This window comes from Megascapheus bottae, chromosome 11 (assembly GCF_031878675.1).
Source record: "Megascapheus bottae isolate mThoBot1 chromosome 11, mThoBot2.hap1, whole genome shotgun sequence".
Taxonomy (NCBI): Eukaryota; Metazoa; Chordata; class Mammalia; order Rodentia; family Geomyidae; genus Megascapheus; species Megascapheus bottae.
The window spans coordinates 60,857,184-60,882,668 of NC_143519.1; the positions used below are offsets into that span (position 1 = coordinate 60,857,184).

Here is a 25,485-nt window from a genome sequence, read left to right on the forward strand (position 1 = left end):
AGTCTCATAGACTTTCCTGCCCAGGTTGTTTTTGAACCAAGATCTTCAGATCTTAGCCTCTTGAACTATCATTTTCTAATTACAAATGTGAAAGTGCTCAGCACAGAAGATGCAGACAATCTGGAGAAGAGTTTTTCCACTCCTGCACTGCTGACATCATGGGGGGATTGGGATGATTCTCTGTGGGTGACTTCTCTGCTGTGCTATATTCTGCAGCTAAACTAGCCTGGACCCACCAGGTACCATACATCCAAACCCTTATCAAGGCAGCCAAGACAACCAAACAGGACTCCACAAGTCACCAAGCAGCCCCTGGAGAGATTTTCTGTGCTGGTAACTACTACATTAGAGGGTTAACAGAAATAATAACAACAAAAAGTCATCTTTAATCTTACCACCCAGAAATGAAAACCTTTTGTTTTCATAAAGACAAATTATGAAATATGGTCCTATTGAACTTACTGTACTATAGTTAGCCTGATCTCAATAGTATAGTATCAGCATTTTTTTGCTCTGTAATATCTATCACTTGATAATTTCCTTTTTCTGTGCTAGTCTTGGAGCTTGAACTCAGGGATTGGGTGAAGGATTGAGTCCTGCTTTATTCCCTCCAGGTCAAGCAAGACACCAGGTACACTTGAACAGGCTTGGCCACAAGCCTGTCTACAGGCAGTTTACAATCTGGGCCAGGCCAAGGGCTCCACCCTTAGTCCCCAGGGTAGCCCCTCAAACAAGTTGGAGCATTCCACTGTGGGCCTGGCCAAAGGACATTGCCCTAGGCCCACCAAGAGACCACAACCTATTTTTTTATTTTCTGCTTCTTTGTTAAGGCCAACATAAGCCTACCCCAAGATCTAGTCCCTTGTACAACCTCCAAACCCACCCCAAGGGGGGGGGTCTGTGCCCCCTCACTGTTCTTCAATAAACAGTCCTGAGTTTGTTGAGGATGGAGTCCAGCCTATTCCTTTTCAGTTTTCCTCCAATTTTGTTGTTTTGGGCCAGTACTGGGCTTGAGTTCAGGGCCTGAGCACTGTCCTTGGACTTTCTCAAGGCTAGAGAGCTGTACCACTTGAACCTCAGCACCAGTTCCAGCTTTTTTTCTATGTATGTGGTACTGAGGAATGGAACCCGGGTCTTCGTGCATGCTAGGCAAGCACTCCACCACTAGGCCAAACTTCCTGCCTGTCCCTAAGGTTTTTTTGCTCGTCTATTCTTGACCAATTCTACCACTTGGCCTCCATTTAGCTTTTTGCTGGTCAATTGGAGACAAGAGTTCCATGGACTTTCGTACTTGGGCTGGCTTCAAACTAGATCCTCAGATCTCAGCTTTCTGAGTAGCTAAGGTTACAGCCATGTCCAGCTCCCTCTATGATTTTTAATGAACTCCTGTACTAACATTTAATGAATACATCATACTTTGCATAACTAATCCGGAAGTATTTGAGATTTATCTCGACTGAGATAACACTAAACATTATTTTCTTGGAGTAAATCCCAATGAGTAGCCAAGTTGCTTTTCAAATTACACTGGAAATTTCTAGTTAAAAATTGACTTGAAGTAGTTATATAAAGGGTTTTCAAATGTAACTCGTAAGTTTGTGAGCATAGTGAATCTTGATCCGTGTCACCCTTTCCATCATTCTCCCTCATCTTTCCCAATCTCACCCTTTCATTTAATTTTACGTGGTTCCATTTTCACATATCCACAATGAATATTATAATTGGATCATCTTCCTATCTCCACTTGTCTACCCTGACTCCCCCCACACCCCTACCCCGGAATAACACATGCTCTAGCTTCCTGGCATTTTTTATTTTTAATAAACTATGTTGTTCAAAGGAGTGATACCATTGGAACCCTCCCCTACATAGTTTCTAAACTTGGTATTGTCGGTTGGTATAGTGATGGACTTCAGAGACATCCAGTCACGCCTTACGCATCAAATTCCCTTTACTCAGGATCCATTTTCAAAAGAACAGTGATCCTGGCCCGGCTGCCCCTGGGATGGTTGGTGTACAGTATTAGTCCTCCACCAGCCGGGGGCGCTGTGGCACGTAGAGGCGGTTTCAGGCCAATGAGAGCGCCTCTCTCCGTAGGCAACATTGTATGCCCATCCACGCCCCATCTTCCCACTGGCCTCTGGGTTTGGGAAGAGTTGCTAGGAGACGACGCTCGCCGGCCGCGCTTGCGCAGTTGCCCTGTCTGGGGCGGGCTGACGGGGCGGAGGCGCTAGTCGGTTGAGGGACTTCCCTCAGACTCGGTCTCGGTCGCTGTCACCGCCCGGTTTTCTGTCGCTCCATGGTTCGCCGGTGAGACCGGCGGCCGGCAGTCGTCTCCTCGCAATGGAGCACATCCGGACGACCAAGGTATTGTAGGGTGTCGCTCGGCGGTGCGGGAGGCGACGAGGGCTCTTGCCGGGAACCCGCGGGGCCCGGGCCCGGGGCCTGGCGGGGCTTGGTGGGGAGACCCTGCCAGGGTGGATAACGGGGTACGGAATCTATCCATGGGAACAGGGGGCTCTAAAGCGATTTGGGGTGCTTAGGGGTAAAAATCTGGGAAACTGGTCGCCGCCCTGTTAGCTCCATACTTTCTTGGGCAAGGGTGAGACTGCTCCAACTTTTGTTTTTATTACTGTTGTTCGGTGCCGGTCCCGGGGCTTGAACTCAGGGTCTGGGCCCTGTCCCTGAGCTTTTCATGCTCAGGGCCAGCGCTGGACCCCCTAAGTCACAGCTCACTTCCGGCTTTTTGGGGGTGCTTAATTGGAGATGAGAGTCTCGCGGACTTCCCTGCTTGGACTGGCTTTCGACTCACCACCCTCCGATCTCAGCCTCCCGAGCAGCTACGAGTAACAGGGGCTCAATATTTTAGAAGGGGGTCGGGGGAGGGGTCCTTTCTGCCATTCGCCGCTTTACGGCAAAAGCAGTGGGTCCCCAACCTCACTTTACCTTGCGTGTAAAGTAGTCTTGGCTCATGTTTCATTGTCCCGTGTCATAGACTCATGATGCAGGTTTTGGAGGAGCCGAGACCAGTAGTAGGCTTTGACTTACTTTATTTTTATTTATTTACTTATTTATTTCCGGTCGTGGGGCTTGAACTCTGGGCCTGGGCGCTGTCCCTGAGCATTTCAGCTCCAGGTTACCGCTCTACCCCTTGAGCCACAGCACCACTTCTGGTTTTCTCATGGTTAATTAGAGATGAGTCTGCCTTTGAACCGCGATCCTCAGATCTCAGCCTCTTGATAGCCAGGATTACAGGCTTGAACCACCGCGCCTGGGTCTGACATACTTTAGATCTGGTTGTTTCTTTTTGTGGGCTTCCAACTTGAGGCGTGGACCCTAAGGGCTTAATAGTCACTTTAGCAGAACTCATGGCGGGGTGGGGGGCGGGTAAGGATGTTAAGTTGTAATTTAAGGTCCGGTGGAAACTTTTCTTCTATGAAACTTGAAAAAAAAAATCCCATGCTTACTTTTTGTATACGAAATGACATTTATTTTGAGGCTGAGTATTTTGATTATGTTTAGGAAGTTCAAGATAGGAGGAAATGACATCAGAATATCACAAGATAATGTTCTCAGCAACATTGAAGCTGATGAGGAAGAAAAACTGTGATCAGAAAAAATGAAAAACAGGGGCCTGGTGTTTGGCCTAGTGGTCTAAGAGTGCTTGTCTAACATTCATAAGGATGGAGGTTTGATTTCTCGGTACCACATACATAGAAAAAGATGGAAATGATGCTGTGGCTCAAGTGGTAGAGCTCTAGCCTTGAGAAAGCCTAAGGACAGTGTTCAGGCCCTGAGACCAACCCCTGGGACTGTCAAAAAAAAATTGAAAAACATTTTAAGATTGTGGAGAGTCTGCCAGTCAGACACCCATTGTAAAGATGCTGAAAATGAACCCCTTTTAAAATCTGTTTTTTTCTTCAAAAATCTTTTTTTGATATATTTTTTATTGTAATTAATAGAAGGGTTACATGATATTTGCCAGATAAATGGTGCCTTAATTCCCACACATTGATACCCTTTCACATGTCGTGGTCCCCATTTCCCTTCTCCCCACCCCAACCCCTCATCTTGTTTTCCCTGGTTCCCTATCCAATTTCAGATAATCAAATACAAATATATCCGATATATCAGGTAACAAAGTGAGATAGTGTAACAATATGAGATAACTAAGGGACAGTAGACGTGATGAGAGATAACATAGTACCTTAAGAATAACAATCATTAATTATATGGCTTATGTTTACATCATATTTTAAATGACAAGTTTAACAAACAATTGTTCAAGGAGGGAATCTCTAATTACATTCTCTGGGACTTAGTCTTTAGAACTTAATCAAAAATCTTTTGAATGAAAAAAATTACATTAAGTCAGCAAGTGTTGATTGAGCACAGTGAGCTAAACAGAAATCAATGAGATATTTTACCTTTTTTGATTTTAGCTATGCCTAGGAGTATATCTAGATAAAAAAATGTTTAGAAATAGTGTTGATGTTTGGAACTGCTCTTTTGGGCTTCTGTGTAAAAAGAAAAGTAAATTAAGAAATAAAATTGCTGAGGAAGTTTGAAAATAGAAGGGTGATGAGGTAAATATCCAAAGTGTTGGAAGGTGAAAAGAGTAGTAGGAGTCTGGGAGTGTAGCCTAGTGGTAGTGTGCGTGCCTAGCATGCATGAAGCCCTGGATTTGATTTATGGGCACCACATATACAGAAAAAGCTGGTAGTAGCATTGTGGCTCAGGTGGCAGAGAGCTAGCCTTGAGCAAAAAGTACCCCAAGGACAGTGCCCAAGACCTGAGTTCAAGCTCCAGGACTGGCCAAAATAATAATAATAATAATAATAATAATAATAATAATAGGGTGCTTATGGGTGCTTTTCCTGGGGCTAGTTCTTATCCTGTTTACCAGGATCCAGATGTGGATTAGATGTCAGGGGACTTCCTTTTACACCCCATGGGGAGGGAGGGAGGGAGGAAGGAGGAAGAGAGAGAGAGGGGGGAAGGTATCATTCAACTCAGGACTTCACTTGGCTATTTTTTCTTGCTTTCAGCTGATGCTCTGCCACTTCAGTCATGCCTCCAATTTGGCTAGTTAGTTAATTAGAGATAAATGTCCCTCAGATTTGTCTGTCTGGACTGGCGTCGAAATTGGATCCTCTGATCTCAGCTTCCTGAGTAGCTGGCATAGTAGTAGTAGCAGCAGCAGCAGAGGTGTGAGCCACCAGTGCCCTGCTTTGTTCTTGTGCTTGCTACAGTGTGTAGTACACCAAAGAACAGTTGTAAAAGTGAACTGTATCAAAAACATCAAAAACAAATCCTATTCCTAAGTGAATGATAGCAAAACATTATTGGGAAATCAGAACCTCTTCATTATTTTAAAGTCTTTCCTCTTCAGTTTAGGACACACGCGCACACCCACACACCTTGATCTCTGAGTCTAGCCTTTTTCTCTGAGCTCCTCAAGACTAGCATTCTACTGCTTGATCCACAGCTCCACTGTGGCTTTTTCTGTGATTGGAGAAAAGAGCCTCACAGACTTACCTGCCCAGATTGGCTTTGAACACAGTCCTCAGATCTCAGTCTTTTGAGTAGGTAGAATTAAAGGCATTAGTTACTAGTGCTCGGCTTCCTGTTTTTATTCTTATAGTGATAGCTTCTTTTAGTATATCCTTGAAAATATTACTTCAAGTTATTTTTCTCATTTAGCTTTATCCTTTCATAGCAGTGTAGGTCTTTTGTGCCTTTTTTAAAATTAGGGGATTTCTGACAAAATTTCTAATAAACTTTCTTTTCAGACATGCTGCTTTATTCATTTGTGCTGTTTTCTAGCTTTGTATCACTCCCTCTGGAATAATGTTAAATGAGTTTGTATAAACTGCTATTAAACTTCTAGGTATCTCTTAGATGTCAGGCACTGGCTGACTAGACAGTGGAGTATACAACAGCAAGCCAGACATGGACCTTGAAATGCATTATGGTAATTGCTGAATGGACTAATAGTTTTTAAATTATTAATGTTTGGAAAAGAGCTTCTGCTGCTGCTGCTGCCGCCAGTGCTGACCCCAGTGCTGCCTCCCCTCCCCCCTTCTTTTCCTTCTCGTCCTCCTGTTGTAGGACTTGAGCTCAGGGCCTGGGCACTGTCTCTGAGCTTCTTTTTCTCAAGCTAGCATTCTTTTCACTTGAGCCATAGCACTACTTCCAGCTTCTTTTGGTTTGTTTATGAGGTACTGAGGAATGGAACCCAGGACTTTATGTATGCCAGGCATTCTACCACTAAGCCACATTGCCAGCCCCTAAAAGAGCTTATTCTTAAGAGTAATTTGGAATAACTATGTTTCCTTCCTTCCTTCTTTTTTTCTTTTCTTTTTTTTTTTAACCAGTTCTGGGGCTTGAACTCAGGGCCTCAGCACTGTCTTTGGGCTTTCCTCAAGGCTAGCATTCTACCACTTGAATAGCGCCACTTTTGACTTTTCTATATATGTGTACCAAGGAATTGAACCCAGGTCTTTGTGCATGCTAGGCAAGCACTCTACCATTAGGCCAAACTCCTGGCCCCCATGTTTTCTTTTTGATACTGATCCTGGGGCTTGAACTTAGGCCTGATCTTTTCTATACTCAAGGCTAGCACTCTTATCACTTGGGCCACAGCTCTGCTTCTGGCTTTTGGGTGGTTAATTGTAAATAGGAGTTTCAGTTTTTCCTGCCCGAGTAGCAGGATTATAGACTGCTGTCACCCAGCTCATAGCCAACTTTTTCTTTCCATTATGTATATCCTTTATCTGAACATAATTACTTTGTGGTGAAAAATTAAGTATTTCAAAGCCCAAAATTGGTTGCATTAGGTATCATTATTAACAAATTTGTTAACTTGTTGTTCAGGAATTTGTGCTTGTACCCCAAGCCTGGCCACTATCCATTAGCCTTTTTTTTTTTTTTTTGGCTTTATGCTTTTATTGATTTTAAATATGTTAACTACTCATTGCAAATAACCATTAGCCTTTTTGCTCAAGGCTAGCATTCTACCACTTGAGCCACAGCTCCACTTCTGGCTTTTTGGTGGTTAATTGGAGAGTTTCATCATCTACTTTCCTGCCTGGGCCGGACCAAAACAAGATGATAGCCTGTTCTTGAATTTCAGATCCGGAAAAACATTTAATTAATATTCAGCAAAACCCTACTAATCTCTAGCTAGCAGGCCATGATACAGTGACTCTAAATATGACAAGGTGAGGGATAACAATCTTTTAGAATTATTATTTTGATTTATTAAATTAGTACAAATTAACCATTAGATTAAAACTAAAGATATGTATACCAGATGCCAGTTGCTCAGACCTGAAATCCTGCTTACTTAGGAGGCTTCTAGTTACTTCATCTATGAGGATCAAAGCTTGGAAGCCAGACTGGGCAGGAAAGTCTTTGAGACTCTTATCTCCAGTTAACCAGCAAAAAGCTGGATGTGGAGGGGGTGGCTCAAATGGTAGAACAACAACCTTGAATAGAAAAAGCTAAGGGAGAGTGTCTAGGCCATGAGTTCTACTCCATTCTGGGCAAACAAAAGAAGGTAGAAAAACAAAACTTTAAAGATACATAGTCTTTAGAACAGACAAGCCTAACTATTCATCATGAGGTAAGTGGGCAGTTTTCTTAAATTCTTCGAGCCTATTTTTCTAATTAGCAACAATACCCACTAAATTAATGTACTTGTGAAATGTGAACATTTTGAAATTATATAGTATCCTATAATTGGCTTCTATTGTACTGCTGCTTAGAAAATGACATTTATTACTTTTCATATACAGCTATCTAAAAAAAGATTACTAAACAGTCATACAGTATTATAGTTAACTACATACAGCTTGAAAATGTTAGTAAGATAGCTAATTAACGCTGGTGGCTCATGCCTTAACCAAAGACAAGCCCAGGCAGGAAAGCAGGTGATGAAACTCTCCAATTAACCACCAAAAAGCCAGAAGTGGAGCTGTGGCTCAAATGATAGAATGCTAGCCTTGAGCAAAAAGGCTAATGGACAGTGGCCAGGCTTGGGGTACAAGCATGAATTCCTGAACAAGTTAACAAACTTGTTAATAACAAAAAGTTAGTTAAAACAAATTAATAACAAAAAGTGAATATACCTAATGCAACCAATTTTGGGCTTTGAAATACTTAACAGTGAAATGCTTTCACTCTTAGATTAGAAATGACTGATGAAATATAACTATGTTCTGCCATTAGACATTATACTTCATGAAGATGAGCTATTTTTTAGACATTAGTGGGATTTGAATTCAGGGCTTTGTACTTGTTGGGCATATGTTCTATGAATTGAGCCATGCCCTCACCCTTTTGTTTTTATTTTTCTAATAGAGTCTTGCTTTTTTGCCTATATTGTCCTGGACCTTCATCCTCCTATTTCTGCCTCTCACATTGCTGAGATGACAGGCACATTTTATCAGGGCTAGCTTTTTATTGGATGACAATAGGTATTATGATCTTTTTTGCCTGAGCTGTCCTCTCTGCATCCTGAGAAACCAGGATTGTAATTGTAAGCCACCAAATCCGTCTTGCTCATTATTTTTAGTAGCTAATTCTTGGTAGGATGTAAGTGTAGGATAATGATTCTAAAAGTCCCAAGTAGGTGTCTGGCTATTGGGAGGTAGAACAAGAAGCTAGAGAAACTGACTGTGCATTTTCTGTTTAGGAGCACTGAACACATTGTCATAGTAGTAAGGGCAGCTGTTGCTCTTGGAAGTTTGACAGAAGACAGACATAGACCATCCTTTCCAGAGGTGTCTAAATTTCCGCACTGTGATTCCCTTTTGTTTGTTTTCAGTTTTTTTTTTTTGGTGTGGGGGGGTTCGTAGGGCTTGGGCTCTGCCTAGGCGCTGTCCCTGAGCTCTTCAGCTCAAGGCTGTCATACCCCTGGGCCTAGGCGTTGTCCCTGAGCTCTCCAGCTCAAGACTACTAACCTACCCTTAAGCCAAGCCCCACTTCCTGTTTTCTTTCTTTCTTTTTGGTGGGTCAGGAGGCTGAACTCTGCCTGGGTGCTGCCCCTGAGCTCTTCAGCTCAAGGCTACTACCACCCGTGGGCCTGGGCATTGTCCCTGAGATCTTCAGCTCAAGGCTACTGCCCCCCCTCCATTCGTGTTTTCTATAGGTTAATTGGCGGTAAGAATGTCAGGTCCTTTTGTGCCCAGGCTGACTTTGAACCTTGATCCTCAGATCTCAGCCTCCTGAGTAGCTAGGATTATAGGCGTGACCCACCGATTCCCATCTGGCTTTCACTGTGATTCTATATATGTGTGATTCTGTATATGTGTGATTTCCTGCATTTAACCTTCCCAACTTTGTAAGTAGCTGAAATTTCAGCTTCCTGGATAGAAAAAGAAGATACATTTTAGTGTAGTCCTTCAGTTGGTAACAATTTAACTAAATAGTCTTTGATAGTACATTGCTATTTACCATCTTTAACCCAAGTCACTACACACTCTCAATTCCTTTCTCCTGGTCCCATGTATTCCTTTAGTTACTCTTTCATTTCTTTCCTTTTGGGGGGGAGGGTGGAAGGTGTGTACTATTACTGGGCCTGGGCACTTTGTTCCTTAGGTTTTTTTTTTTTTTTTTAACTAGTGCTCTATCACTTTAGCCAGAGGTCTACTTCTAGCTTTTCAGTTGTTATTGGAAATAACCAGTCTCACAGACTTCCTTGCCCAGGCTGGTTTTGAACCATGTTCCTCAGATTTCAGCTAGAATTACAGGTGTGAGCCCCACTGATGCCTTTTGTCATTCAGGTACTCTTTTCTTTCCCAAATCCTTTCTGTTATGGGATCAAGAGGAGGGGATTCCACGTCCCACCAGAGTCCACCACACAGAGACAGTCTCATATAAAAAGGTGAATTTATTGGGGAAGTAGATGGTGAACTGACCAGGGACACAGTGCAGACTCAGGAGCTGACACTGTGACCCCGAGCAGCGCTCATGCTGGGTTTTTAAGGGCAAAACCCATGCGGTCGAACCTGGCCAATGGGATAGTCACATACACAGAGGGACCATTGCTAGCTCCAGCCACATGCTGGTAGCCAATAGGGTTACAGCCCAGTGTTTGAATTTACTCAAATAGGCCCAACCCCATCTAGCGGATATCCCCCCTCTGGGGTGGGGAGAAGGTCAAGGTTGCCCCTCCCTAGAAGGGCAAAGGTGGCTGGGCTGTACTAGATATCCCTCCTCATGGGGGAGGGGGAGGTCAAGGTGGCCGGGCTGTACCATTGTCGACCTTCCACAATGGGCTGGGAACTCTTAGGCATTCTGGATGGCGCCAGTCCCTGCTCCCCTTAGCACTCCCTGCACCCTTTAACACTCTCTACCCCTTACCTTTTGTTCTTTTAAGAATTTCTAGCACTCTTTTTATAGTGCCTCAATGATAGTGACCTGAAATAGTTACTGCTTTGTGGGAAATGCTTGGAGGAGAACCTGTGGCAAATCTGTAAAGGATTGAATATAAAGAAATATAAAGCAGTGGCTTTAAAAAATTCACTTGAGTCTTTGCTTAGAAATTTTTTTGCCAGTCCTGGGGCTTGAACAGAAGGTCTGAGCACTGTCCTTGGGCTTTCTCAAGGTTAGAGGTCTCTACCACTTGAGTCATAGCACTACTTCTGGCCTTTTCTATGTATGTAGTACCGAGGAATCAAACCTAGGTCTTTTTTGTATGTTATGCAAGCACTCTACGACTGGGCCAAACTCCCGGTCCCATTACCAGCGATTTTAACAAAAAAAAAGATTCAATTTCTCTCGGAGAGGTGAGATTTGTAGTAAAGAGGAAGCAACTTTTCCTCAGAAATTTGTTTTCTCCAGAAGCCTAAATACTAAGCAAACATAATATTATTGTTGATCATATCCATATGCTGATCACCCAATCACTAAACCATTTATATTTAAAGACTTTTCTATTATCTTTTCTTGATTTGAATGTAATTTTGCTAAGGTATTGAATAATCCTGTTTACTTATGGCATACTTTCTTTTCTTTTTTTTTTTTTTTGCCAGTCCTGGGCTTGAGCTCAGGGCCTGAGCACTGTCCTTGGACTTTCTCAAGGCTAGAGCTATACCACTTGAGCCTCAGCACCACTTCCAGCTTTTTTCTATGTATGTGGTACCGAGGAATCGAACCCGGGTCTTCATGCATGCTAGGCAAGCACTTTAACCACTAGGCCAAACTCCCAGCCCCCATACTTTTTTTTTTCTTAGCCTTACTGTTCCCTTTCTATTTCCTGATTGTAGTGAATTACAATTAGTCTTTTTTTCTTTTGTGCCTGTGCTGAGGCTTAAACTTAGGGTTTCCCACATTCGAATCAAGGGCTGTACTCTAGCTTAGCCTTTTTCCCCCAGACTGGTACTCTCCCACTTGAAACACACTCCTACTTTTGCTGGTTAATGGGACACACTCTTGAAATTGTCTGCCCAGGCTGGCTTTGAAGGGAAATCCTTCAGATATCAGAGTCTTGAGTAGCTAGGATTACAGGTATGAATCACTCACTGTTCCAGCACTATAACCAATCTTGATAAGTGTGAAGTCTTTAAAACAAATAGACAAAACTCTTTCTTTCTTCCTCCTGTCCTTAGCTTTGAGATTGGCCCCAAAGGGGCTTCCAGGCCTTATTGTCTCTTTAATCATCCCTAGATTGCTTCATTACCTTCTAGGCAAGCTACTCCATACCCAACCCAGCATTCCTTCCCCCACCCCCATTTTGACATTGGAATGATCTTAAAAACCCTATCCTATCTATAATGGACTACTGAGCTTAAAAAACTATTTGTATATCTTTATCTACCTGATTATTTATCTTTATCTCTACCTTACTGTATATTTTTCTTTAATCAGATAAAGTACTGCACCTCCTTTATTGAAATATAAATGTTGAATTGGCTCCATTGAGATTTCTGCATTTTCTCCATATTCCTATAGATGGTGACAGTTTGATTAATCCTTGCTATCAACAAGTTATATTAGAGAAACACTGCCCTCCACCAATTGCTGAGCACTTAGAATAAACTCCACGTGCATTCCTTCTTCCTTTATCTTTTTGAGCTTAACTGCATAGTAGCTTAGTACAAAGAAGTAGCAGAGCGCAAACTCCCTTACCAGATTAACAACTATAGTCATTTCTGCAGTTATAGTCATATTTGTACATTTTATTCTCTTCATTTACTAAGGAAATGAGGGTAAAATACTTGATACTTATTACCCAGATTTACTGTAGGTCTTTGAGGAAGCTATTATTATTATTATTATTATTATTATACAAATGAGGAATGAGACCCAGATAGATTGGTCTTGAGTTAATAGCCAGTAAATTTTAATTTAGTGAATGAGTAAGCTCTTTTTCCTAATACTGAATTTAGGTACATGTTCTTTTTTTGTATGTGCATGCTAGTCTGGAAACTTGAACTCAGGGTCTGGGTGCTGTCCCTGAACTTTTTTTACTCAAGGCTAATGTTCTATCACTTGAGCCACAGTTCCTCTTCTGGCTTTTTGCTAATTAATTGGTGATAGGAATCTAATGGACTTTCTTGCCTGGGCTGGCTTCAAACCACAATCCTCAGATCTCAGCATCCTGAGTAGCTAGGATTACTCGGTATGTACATTTCTTTTGAGAGCTTGCACACACATGCGTGCGTGCGTGTGTGTGTGTGTGTGCGTGCGTGCGTGTGCGCGTGCGTATGTGTGTATGCATGCATAAAATAGTTATATATTTTAAAAGGTTAAAGTCGTACATCAATTCCTTTAGAAAGTGGGGAACCTAGACATGGTAGGGCCTTAGATATTGTCAAAGCAGACTAAAGGTAGAGAAGAAAGCTCACTCGAGTGAGTTAAGAGTGAGAGTGAGAGGGGTTGAATTCCCCATTAAGGCTGGAAGGAAAACCAGTTGCATAAAAATGAGCAACTCAGCTTGTTAAATACAGTCTTTGTCCCCATCCTTTCAAATGACTGAGTGGCTTTGAGGTGTTGAGGTACTGCTAGAGACTGGACTTTTGCCAACTTTTGGAGATGATTCATTTGACCAGTCAGGCTTTAAATCTTAAATATAGCTGACTCAAAGTACAGATCTAACAGAGGGATTTTAAGTAATTTTGGAGCTAGTCCTAGGGGAAATCAGAGTGCTAGAAAACATATTTTCAACCTGAATTTACAGAGAACATCAGATATAGCCTCAGCCAGAAAGAATGGTATAATATTATAGCGATTTAGAAGAATAATTTTTCCCCCAGACTGGGTGATAAGATGACAAGAGAGAACATCTATAGAGAACTTTGTATTACTAAAGTAAGTAGGTAGACAAGCTGTGCTTAGTAGTTTTTCTATTTGTTTGCAGTTTATTCAGGAATTCATCCACTGTGTAAGAAAAGAGCTGAAAGAAATAAGGAACAGAATAATGGGATTAAAACGAATCCTATTTAATAACTCCCTTAAATGATTTCAAGAGAAAAGGGTACCACTGGTAAACTGTGATCACTTTCTGGTTTTCCCCTATGAGAAGTTCATCTTAGGTCAATAAACATTTATGTCAAAATCTTTAGCCATCAAAATAGTGATTCAGAAAGAAAAGAGACTGTTCTTGCCCTGAGATATGTTAGAGTTTTAAACACATGAATAGATGTGTAGATGAATAGATGCTTTCATCCTGACAGGCATTGCTTTCATAATGGTGGAGGAGCCAGTTTTGAAATGTTTAGGTGATGAAACTGGTAGCAGTTAGTGATTGATGGAGCAATACGAGTCAAAAAGAGATAGGGCACTTTCTAGATTTCCAGTGTGGATAACTTGCTGAGTGCAGTGTAACAGTATTTCACAATTGTGATTATATTTGTGAAGGCTGAGCCGGGGAATCAGTTATTTTAGTATAATTCACAGGGCCTTCAAGGTATCCAGATAGAGACAGTATAACTCTGAGTGAAAAAATTCCAGTTCAACATTCAGACCACACACAGGTAAAACTGTGCTGTCCTACTTAAGTAGCTACTCCTCGGTAGCTGGGGATAGTGACTGCACATAGCAGTTGTGAAAGTAAAAAGTAATGGGTGATAATCACTTACCATAGTAGTGGCACCTAGTAAGTCCTCAGTATTATTTTAGAGATTACAGTTACATGTTATATATGTTCATAACTCAGGATAAGTCATTTTGTACCTGTAGTTCTGAGAGTCACTTATTAACAAGTTTAAAATAGTGACAGTAAATAAGTTTTCTATAGGGAAAGGCCTTTTGGGCAGGGAGGGATAAAGTCCAATAGAAAAGTATGAATATTGTACGAATACTTCCCCAGCACGAAGACCCACGTTTGATTCCTTGGTACCACATACATAGAAAAAACTGGAAATGGTAATATGGCTCAACTGGTAGAGCTCTAGCCTTGAGAAGGCCCAAGGATAGTGCTCAGGCCCTAAGTTCAAGCCCCAGGACTGACAAAACAAACAACAACAACAATAAAACTAGCTGCCAGTATATTTTGCAACTTTTTATTTAATTTTTTGGTTTTTGCCAGTCCTGGGGCTTGAACTCAGGGCCTGGGCATTGACCTTGACCACTTTTACTCAAGGCCAGTGCTCGGTCACTTGAGCCACAGCACCACTTCTAACTTTTTCTGTGTATATGGTACTGAGTAATTGAAGTGGAATTAGTTTTCTGAGGAAGGGTCATATCAGCTAAGCAAGAGTCCTGTGTTGGGAAGAATAATCTGACTAAAAGCTCAGGCTAGACACAGAATAACCAGTGTTTAGTGTGGGATAGTGTAGAGAATAGAATCTAAACTGGAGTTTGTAAATTTATCTCTTCCTGATTTAATTTTCTTAGTTTGCTCTAGAACTTAATAACTTTATATACTTGATTTTTGTCAGTACTAGGGCTTGAACTCAGGGCCTTGCTCAGCTTTCTTGCTCATGTCTGGTACCTCTACCACTTGATTGACCCAAGCTTTTTGCTGATTAATTGGAGGAGTCTTGGGGACTTTCTGCTTGGTCTGGCTTGGAAAAGTGACCCTTGGTTTTTCAACTCCAGATAAAGAAGGACTCAGGGATACAAAAAAATGTTGTTGCTTATTCATACTTATGACTTTTCACGTACTGTTAATGTTGATGTGTTTCCAGCCTCCTTCCATATTGAGTACATCTCTATTGCTTGTGACATATATGTCCCCTCAAAGGTAGAGTAAATTGAATGTTGAGTATTAAATAGGGGTTATATTTCACCACAAGATGAAGAGAAAATTGAAAATGATGCTTATAGGTCCTGGCATTTAAAAAAGAACTATTACTTTTCTGCTTTTGAAATGAAAAATGACATCTTTTTCTTTTTTAGGTTGAACAAGTAAAATTACTTGACCGATTCAGTACCAGCAACAAATCATTAACAGGAACACTGTATCTTACAGCCACACATCTATTATTTATCGATTCCCATCAAAAAGAAACCTGGGTAAGGAGGAGAATGTTTGCCATTGTACTAAAAATGGACTGATCTACTGTTGCTTTATTATGAATATATTCAAAATATAAAGATGTCTATAACAAATTTTAATCATTGATTGCTTACCTCAAAACAAAAAAAATTTTTTTTGAGACAGAATCTCATTTTATAGTTCAGGCTGGACTCCCAACTCTATGTAGCGTAGCTGTCTTCCAACATACAATTCTCCTGCCTCTACCTTGGGAGTGCTGGGTTTATAGGTATATAATTCTAATGCTCAACCAAAATAATTTCAGTTAGTCCTGAACTTCCTTTTATAGTCAGTGATGTCATGAGTAATATGGAATTCCATAGGGTAACCTGACTCTTTATCTCCATAAAGAATTGAAAATACCTCCTTGTTATTTTGTTTTAAAAATTGAAATATATTAACAGATTGTATGAATTATTTGTATAATTCAGTATTTTTATATGGAATTAAAACTATAATGCTTACAGGTTTTTGTTACTATAAAGATTGCAGTATATAAGACAAATGCAGTTCATATTTATACAAAAAGTATATTTGAAAATGTACATATCATATAGTCTTTAGTTGACTGATTGTTCTTGATATTTATAACATTTTGTAAAGACAGGGATATAAGCAATATGCAAATATCGAATAAACCAATGAAAAGTTTGTCACGGATACATAAAATGTATACAGGTAATATTGTCACAGGTACAGATAATAAAGAAACATAAGCATGCTACAGCAAATCACATTTGCATAAAATTAGCATACTATATACTGTATTGTAATACTTTCATTGCCACATCCATTGCTATTGTATGAGCTCACGTGTTGTGAGTGTCCACTTCAAATACTGTGAGTAGTGGCTGGATGTGGTGGTGTGTGCCTATAATCTCAGTACTTACAGGTAGAAGTAGGATGATCTCAAGTGCCTGGATAAAGGTAGTGGATATACCCTGTCTCTGAAAAAAAGTATTAATCAGAGCTATGGGTTCAACCCTTAGTGTGGAAGAAATAAAACCCAAAACAAAAGATACAGTATATCTGTCTTTAGGAAATTGCATAGTATAGTAAAAATGATGTCTTGTTGTTCTCATTTATCTTTTCACTGCTTATAATGTCTAGCATATAAAATATGCATTTTCACTGATTTGTGTTATTAGTAATGTTTTCTCCCAGGCATCAGCAGGCTAATAATAATAGTGAAGGTTTTGAGAAGCCAAAAGTTGTGTTTGGGTTTCTGACTGGATAGGGCATTTTGGTGCCTCCAGATCACATGATGTTTAAAAGGAAACTATGCAAACATCTTTTGTTTGTGCAGTTAGCTAACTAGCTAGATATTTTAGAGTTTATCTTAGGTATTTGCCTGGGAGTAACATTTCCATTGTCTACTTAAAAACTTTTTTATGTGTTTAGATGTACAGTTGTGCTGTTAACTTGCTAAGTATTGAGAACTATTCCTTTCGATTTATATTTTGTCTATTGGGTCTTCTTTTCTTTTTCTTTTTCTTTTTTTTTTTTTTTTGCCAGTCATGGGCTTGAGCTCAGGACCTGAGCACTGTCCTTGGACTTTCTCAAGGTTAGAACTCTACCACTTGAGCCTCAGCACCATTTCTGGCTTTTTTTCTATGTATATGGTACCGAGGAATTGAACCCTGGTCTTCGTGCATGCTAGGCAAGCACTCTACCACCAGGCCAAACTCCCAGCCCCCTTCTTTTCTTTTTCTATTTTCTTTTCTTTTTATTTATTTGTGTTTGTAGTGTATGTCGGGAGCAAGAGTGGAATCAAACTGTACTTTGATTTGCATCAGATAATTGCTTGATTGTCTTATTGCTTTTTGGCTTTTAAAATAGTGTGGGCCTAATATATGGCCTAGATATGTAAAAGGGGGGTGTTCCTGAACCTTTTCAGCTGCTATTATAAGGCCAAAGAGGCTCAGATCTTGCTTTAGTTGTCCAAAGGCTTGTCATACGATGATAGGGTCAGAACAAGCCAACAAGATGTCATCCATATAATGAACAATATAAACAGAAGAAAATTTTTCACGAGTGGAAGAAATGGCTCTAGCTACAAAACTTTGACATAAAGTTGGGCTATTTGCCATGCCCTGTGGAAGCACAAGCCAGTGATATCGCTTCATGGGTTCTTTAAAATTAACAGAGGGGACGCTGAAGGCAAAGCGCTTACAGTCTTGAGGCGCCAGGGGTATAGTATAGAAACAATCCTTCAAATCTATAATAATCTTATAAGTATCCTTTGGGATTGCCATGGGTGAAGGCATGCCAGGCTGTAGGGCCCCCATCAGTTCCATTGTGGCATTTATTTTTCTCAAATCCTGTAACAGCCTCCATTTACCTGACTTTTTCTTTATAACAAAAATTGGAGAATTCCATGGAGAGTTAGAAGGGGCCACATGCCCCAAGTCCAGCTGTTCCTGTACCAGCTGCTGTACTGCAATGATCTTTTCTACTGTACTTTGATTTGCATCAGATAATTGCTTGATTGTCTTATTGCTTTTTGGCCTTCTCCTGTTCAATTGATCTGAGATTTACCATATGAATGTAACCCCCAACAGTTCCCTGATTAACCATCTGGATGTAACACCTGGGAGTGCCCTGGTCTGAAGGAGGGATAAAAACTTTGAGTTAAGAATAAACGAGGCGGCAGTTTTTGCTTGGGCTGCAGACCTCCTGGACCCGATGTGTTTGTCTCTCTCCTAATTTTTCCAGTCCCTGCCCCTTATTTCAGGAACCCCAATTTGTTTGATTCCACTCTTGCTCCCGACAAGTGTAGATAATTGTACTAGGACCCTGCCCATTCTGGGCAAGTGCTATACTACTGAGATATATCCCTAACCCTGTGTTTTTTTTTTTTTATTATTGATTTTATAAGAATTCTGAATCTCAATACTTTGTCAGATGTGTATGTCTTCCTTCAAGTGTTTGGCTTCTCTTTTGTGTATTTTATTTAAATTTAATATGTGTGTGTGTGTGTGTGTGTGTGTGTGTGTGTGTGTGTTACATCATTGAAGCTTGATTCAAGAACCCTATGCTCCCACTCTGCTTCCTCATGGTTGGTGCTCTACTACTTGAGCTTTCCCGCCAGTTGTGGCTTTTACTAGTTAACTGAAGATAAATGAGTCTCTCAGATTTGTCTGTCCAGGCTGGCTTCAAGCTGTGATCTTCAGATCTCAGCCTCTTTGAGTATCTAGGATTACAGATATGAGGTAGGAGTGCCTGGGCAGATTTTTTTTTTCCATCATGGGGCTTGAACTCAGGACTTGGACACTGTCGTTGAGCTCTCTTGCTCAAGGCTAGCACTCTACCACTTTTTTGGGGTGGTGGGAGTCATTGAGTTTGAACTCTGGGCTTGGGTGCTGTCCTTGACCTCTTCAGCTCAAAGCTAGTGCTCTACCACTTTGAACCACAGCACTACTTCCAGGCTTTTCTGTTTATGTGATACTAAGGAATCAAACTCAAAGCTTCATACATGCTAAACAAGCACTCTACCACTAAGCCTCTTTCCCAGTGTTTTTATTTTTTTAAACTTTAAATATTTGATTAGATTCAAACAATAAACCATATTTATCACTTGAACAATTCATAAGCACCCCTTCTAGCTTCTTCTATGTATGTGGTACTGAGGAATCAAATCCCAGTCTTTGTCCATGCTAGCCAAGCCCTCTACCACTTGGCCAAACTCCTGGCCCACTATAGATGTTTTATAATTCTGTACTATATTATTCTGTATTACATCTGTGCCCTCATCGGCCTTGATCTTATATGTCTTTGTGTTACAGGATGCCTCCATTTGTGCTATTAATATTGTTGCTTTTCTTTTCCAATCTGTCTAGAACTTTTCTTTTTCATAGTTTGTACTGTTTTTTCACCTCAGTGTACTACTACTGTCATATATTAAAATTCTGGTACACAATATGACTTTTAAAAATGCATGGGAGGGGCCGGGAGTTTGGCCTAGTGGTAGAGTGCTTGCCCAGCATGCACGAAGACCTGGGTTCAATTCCTTGGTACCACATACATAGAAAAAAGCCAGAAGTGGTGTTATGATTCAAGTGGTAGAGCTCTAGCCTTGAGAAAGTCCAACCAAGGACAGTGCTCAGGCCCTGAGCTCAAGCCCAGGACTGGCAAAAAAAAAATGCATGGGAAAAAAATGCATAGGCCAGGAGTTTTGCCTAGTAGTAGAGTACTTGCCTAGCATGCACAAAGACCCAGATTCAATTCCTCAGTACCACATACATAGAAAAAAGCCAGAAGTGGTGCTATGATTCAAGTGGTAGAGCTCTAGCCTTGAGAAAGTCCAACCAAGGACAGTGCTCAGGCCCTGAGCTCAAGCCCAGGACTGGCAAAAAAAAAAAAAAAAAAAAAAAAAGCATGGGAAAAAAATGCATAGGCCAGGAGTTTTGCCTAGTAGTAGAGTACTTGCCTAGCACACACAAAGATCCGGGTTTGATTTCTTGGTACCACAAACATAGAAAAGCTGGAAATGGTGCTGAGACTCAAATGGTAGAGCTTTAGCCTTGAGAAAAGGAAGTCCAAGGACAGTGTCCAGGCCCTGAGTTCAAGCCCCACAACTAGCAAAAAAGTAAAACAAAAAAAACAGCACAAATGCACCAATATAAAATACTAAATAATGAAATAACTCACTTGAGTCATAAATTTTTCCTTAAACATCCAAAGAATTATGAAAACTACTCCATGATCAGCCTTTGAATATATCAGAAAATAATGAGTATGTTATATAGAAGTAATTTATAAAATAACATTGGGAATACAATCTGCTAATAGAAAACTATGCTATTGCTCCCTATCTTCCTTTGGAAAGAATTTACTCTTAGTAATAATCATCATGTAGGCCCCTTCCTTAGCAACCAATGGATTATTAGATGTCCCTAGATTTTGAGTCACCTCCTTGCAACCTATTTAGCCTACAGTTATTCCCTGTGATGGTTATTTTTAAGATAGGGTCTCATTTTATGCTGAGTCATAAAATGACTTTGAACATCCCATTTACTTCCCTTTTGTTACTTGGATGGTAGGCTCATGCCACAGTGCCCTGCCATTTGCTTCCTCTTTAGCTTGAGATGATAGACTTGCACCGTCTCCACCATGTGACTAGCTATTTTGTTGAGCCTTGTGATCTTTTATGCCTAGGCTAGTCTCCAAATCACAATCCTACAATCTCAGCCTCCCAAGTAGTTAGGATTATAGGCCTGAGCAACAATGCCTGGCTGGCAAAGACTTTTTCAGTAATAAAGTATTATGGGTAGCAGTGAGGATGGTAGTCATACATTTAAAATGCTATCAAGGTATAAGTTTATAGTAGTATAGTATAGTAGAGAAGTAATGTATGGGTGTAACTCACAATGCCTGGCTGGCAAAGACTTTCTCAGTAATAAAGTATTATTGGTAGCAGTGAGGATGGTAGTCATACATTTAAAATGCTATCAAGGTATAAGTTTATAGTAGTATAGTATAGTAGAGAAGTAATGTATGGGTGTAACTCAGGTGACACCCATATTTCTGGCTTGAACATTAATTAAGCTATTGAATAGATTAACTATGAGTGTGAATGAAATAACATTTTTTACTTTATACGAGGAGGGTATTCCTAATGTTTACCCACTCAAAGGGAATAAATACTAAGTGCTTTCTTGATTTTTTTTTTTAAATCCTGTAGATATTACATCACCATATTGCCTCAGTGGAGAAACTTGCTTTGACTACATCTGGATGCCCACTTGTGATTCAGTGCAAGAACTTCAGGACTGTGCATTTCATTGTTCCTAGAGAAAGAGATTGTCACGATATCTATAACTCTCTACTGCAACTGTCAAAACAAGGTGTGGTACTTAGGGACTAAAACATGCATGCTAAATTTGAAAAGGCTTTCCAAAACGCTTTTAAGATCTCAGTATTTCATATTTTGTTATTCTGGTAGTCAAGTTTTCGTTTATTCTCCATTTCTAAAATGAGTCTGAAATAATTAGAAGCTACTGATCTGAACTGTAAGAAAGGTATCCAAAGTAAGGGTAATAGTAACAAACCATCTATAGTAGACCAAAGAAATCATAGACTTATATTAACATTCTTAAAGCTTCCTGACAAGTTGCACATGTTTCTAGGAGCAGGTCTATGTTCACTCTTTTCTCTCAGCACATAGAATCTATTGCAGGCCTATGTGAAGCCACAGTGTATTCTGCAGTGGGTTCTGACTCTGCAGATTTATTGATATCTCCTGAGTTTTGCAAGCATTGCTTTGGTCCACAATGGCCTGAAAGAATGTGTAATGTGATGGAATTTCATGTTCACTATGCCATCTCTAGAGTTCTAAGTGGGCTTTTATTTGTTTTTGTTTTATGATGGTCTTGGGACTTGAACTCTGGGCCTGGGTGATGTTCCTGAGCTTTTGTGTCAAGGCCAGCATTCTGCCACTGGAGCCACAGCTCCACTTTGGTATTTTTGTGGTTAATCGGAGATAAGAGTCTCATAGGCTTTACTGTCTGGGCTGGCTTCAAACCATGGCCTCAGGTCTTAGCCTCCCCAGTAGCTAGGATTACAGGCATGAGCCTGTGGCACCTGGAAAGTTTTTTGTTTTTAGTTTATTTGTTTAGGTAGGGTCTCACTCTATAGCCAAAATGGCTTTGAACTTGCAATTCTTTGTCTCAGTCTCCTAAATGGTAGGATTATGGTCAGTGTCACTGTTTCCCGTCATTTACTTTACTATTAGTTTTTATTTCTTATGTAGGGAAAGGGGTATATAGGAAGAGTATATTTTACATTTAAGAAAAGAAAATTTTCAGTGCAGAATTTAGCAAACAAGTCTAAATATATATATATATATATATATATATATTTTTTTTTTTTTTTTTTTTTTGCCAGTCTTGAGGCTTGAACTCAGGGCCAGCACACTGTCCCCGAGCTTCTTTTACTCAAGGCTAGCACAATATGTGAGCCACAGCGCCACTGTCAGCTTTTTCTATTTATGTGATACTGAGGAAATAAAAAGGCATGGTAAGCAAGCAGTCCACTACTAAGCACTAATTGTATTCTTTATTGGCTTTAACTTTTTTTTTTTTTTTTTTTTTTTTTTTTGGGCATTTCTGGATCTGACCACTGTCGCTGGGCTTTTTCAAGCCGTAGTACTACTTCCAGTTTTTTCTGTGTAAGTTGTACCAAGGAGTCAAAACAGGGTCTTCATGCATACTAGGCAAGCACTCTACCACAAAGCCAAACTCCTGGCCCTGGCTCTAACTTATTTTTGTCGTTGTGGGACTTGAACTCTGGGCCTGGGTGCTATCTCTTAGCTCTTCAGCTCAAGGCTACCACCCTACCCTTGAGCCACAGCCCCACTTCTGGTTTTCTGGTGGTTAATTGGAGATAAGAGTCTCATGGACTTTAGTGCCTGGGTTGGCTTTGAACTTCAATCCTCAGAACTCAACCACCTGAGTAGCTAGGATTACAGGATTAACTTTTGAATTAAATCTCAGATTAAATGAATCTCATTTATTTATCTCTTTTTGATATGATCATTTGTATTATCGAGCTTAGAAAATACCAAGTTCAAGTATGTTCACATCTCTTTGGAGGTTTTAAAGAAAAATTGCTTTTATTTATAGTATTTTAGGTCCTATAAGTTACATTTTTATGTTTTTGAATTCTTTAGCAAAATATGAAGATCTCTATGCATTCTCTTACAATCCTAAACAAAACGATTCAGAACGGCTGCAAGGTTGGGACCTTATCAACCTTGCTGAGGAATATAAGAGGATGGGAGTGCCAAATTCACACTGGCAGTTGTCTGATGCCAACAGAGAATACAAGGTAACTTACTGCCTTTGGGAGAAATTAAAAAAAAATGTTAACATATCTCAAGGCAAGCACTCTGCCACTAGGCCACATTCCCAGCCTGGGATTTGAACTCTTGATCTGATGCTTTCACTCTTTGGCCAGGTGATGTTCCACCATCTGAGCCATGCCTCCAACCCTTCATTGTGTTATTTGTGTATATACAACTGTTTTGAATTTAAGTTTTAAAAGTTTTGGAATATGTTTTTTTTAACTTCATGTTTTTTTTATTAAAGAATTTATTAACATTGATTTTTACATCATATTTCAAATGACAAGTTTAACAAACAAGTGTTCAAGAAGGGAATCTATATACAAACACTGGCAGTTTTTAGAACTTAATCAAAATTGGCCTAAAGGTTTGTATGTCATAGATACATATTAGTTTATGAAATAAAACATTATGTCTATAGAGTCATAAGTTTTTATGTATATATAGTTATGTTTATATTTCCATTACCATGGCCATAGCATTGGGTATGCAAATATTGAATCCTCGCTCTTGTACTCTTTGGATCTAATAGCCACATATTAAGGATACCATACGCCTTTTGTTCCTTAGGTCTTGACTTGTTAACCGTATTTGTTTACTATTTACAGATTTGTGAAACTTACCCCAGAGAACTTTATGTGCCCTGGATAGCAAGCAAACCAATAATTGTTGGTAGTTCCAAGTTCCGGAGCAAGGGAAGATTCCCAGTTCTTTCCTACTATCATCAAGACAAAAAGGTAGACACCTTCTGTTTGGAGTTTTGTAAAGAAGTACTGGATTTTCACTTAGTCACATTTTGAAATTTTAATATAAAACTACCCTGAAAAAAAAAACTGTCTTGAAATAAAGGAATGTTCATACTTTGTATCTTCCTTCCTATTCCTTTTCTTCAGTAGTGACTAGAGAATAATGGCATTAGTGAACAGATAAGTTTTTCTTTGTTTTCTGTAGTTCTCTTTGGTTCTCTGTATATTTTGAAAAGCTGATAGTTTGACAACCAATGGCATTGAAGGTTCCCATTTTATAAGTAAGCTCTTAAGATTGAAAATTTTCAACAGGAAGCAGTAAAAAGGAAGTATGTTAATACTGAGATATGTATCTATGACATATATGTGTATGTATGTATATCTGTATATGTTGTTGAGGATCAAATCTAGTTTCTTGTACATACTAAAAAAGTGCACTACCATGGAGCTACACCTCCAATCCATAGAGATTACTCATTGCAATAAAACTTCATTTTTTTTGGCCTCCTTACAATATGCTAAAGGTCTTGTGTGTTAAATATTCCCTATGTGCATATTCTTCGTAGGGAAGGTTTACTAATTACTTGTCATTTCTTTCATTCTCCTACATTTTTCCCCCCTCTTGATTTTTGCCCTCAAGTTACATAATTAAATTTTAAGTAATGTACATTAAGGATAATGACTACATTTGAACTCCTTTCTTAATGTGGTTGGTTGGCAACTAGTTTTCTTCAGCCAAATCAGTTACCACTTACTAAGCTGCTCCTATCTTCCCAAAATCTGTTGACATTTCTCTTGGTACTTCCTTCATCATTTCTTTTGCTCTATGGTTTTATACATCTTAAATCTGTTAGAATATTATCTGGTATTTTGAAAGGGAATGGTAGTAAGGATACATTAGAACATATCAAAAGTTTGTTATTTGAGCCATGAGTTTACCCTAGTGGTAGAGTCCTTGCCTGGCATGCACGAAGACCTGGGTTTGAGTCCTCAGTACCATATACATAGAAAAAAGCCAGAAATGGTGCTGTGGCTCAAGTGGTAGAGCTCCAGCCTGAGAAAGCCTAAGGACAGTACTCAGGCCCTGAGTTCAAGGCCCAAGACTGGCAAAAAAAAAAGTTATTTGCTTTTTATAATGTAAATGGAAGTAAGGTTATCTGGTATCACACATTTGTGCTTGTATACATTGTTTAAGGAAAAGTTTGGCTAAGAATACCCAGTAGCCAACTTAAGAGAAAACAAAGATGTAAAAAGAATTTAGTGAGACTATCCTTTTCTTCCTATTTGAATTTTTATTATGTGCAGTATTTCAAATATACAACAATGAGAGTGTATATTTTTTCCCTTAATGATTTTGCATTTGGAATGTCTTGAGTAGAGTTAAGTTGGAGTTGACAGGGTGACATTAG

At 39.8% G+C, this 25,485-nt stretch overlaps 1 protein-coding gene across 2 annotated transcripts in view; it reads left to right on the top strand.

The window, feature by feature from the left end:
- The first annotated feature begins 2,176 nt into the window (after nucleotides 1–2,176).
- Nucleotides 2,177–25,485, top strand: part of Mtmr6 (myotubularin related protein 6) — a 41,000-nt gene continuing 17,691 nt past the window's right edge. Inside the window, exons 1-5 of one of the 2 annotated variants that reach the window (XM_090342388.1) lie at nucleotides 2,177–2,367; nucleotides 15,349–15,465; nucleotides 21,171–21,333; nucleotides 23,157–23,314; nucleotides 23,939–24,067. In XM_090342388.1, the coding sequence (XP_090198514.1) occupies nucleotides 2,344–2,367; nucleotides 15,349–15,465; nucleotides 21,171–21,333; nucleotides 23,157–23,314; nucleotides 23,939–24,067 (591 nt within the window). In that variant the 5' untranslated portion in view covers nucleotides 2,177–2,343. The remainder of the gene's footprint in view (nucleotides 2,368–15,348; nucleotides 15,466–21,170; nucleotides 21,334–23,156; nucleotides 23,315–23,938; nucleotides 24,068–25,485) is intronic. The other variant, XM_090342387.1, reaches the window with a different exon arrangement.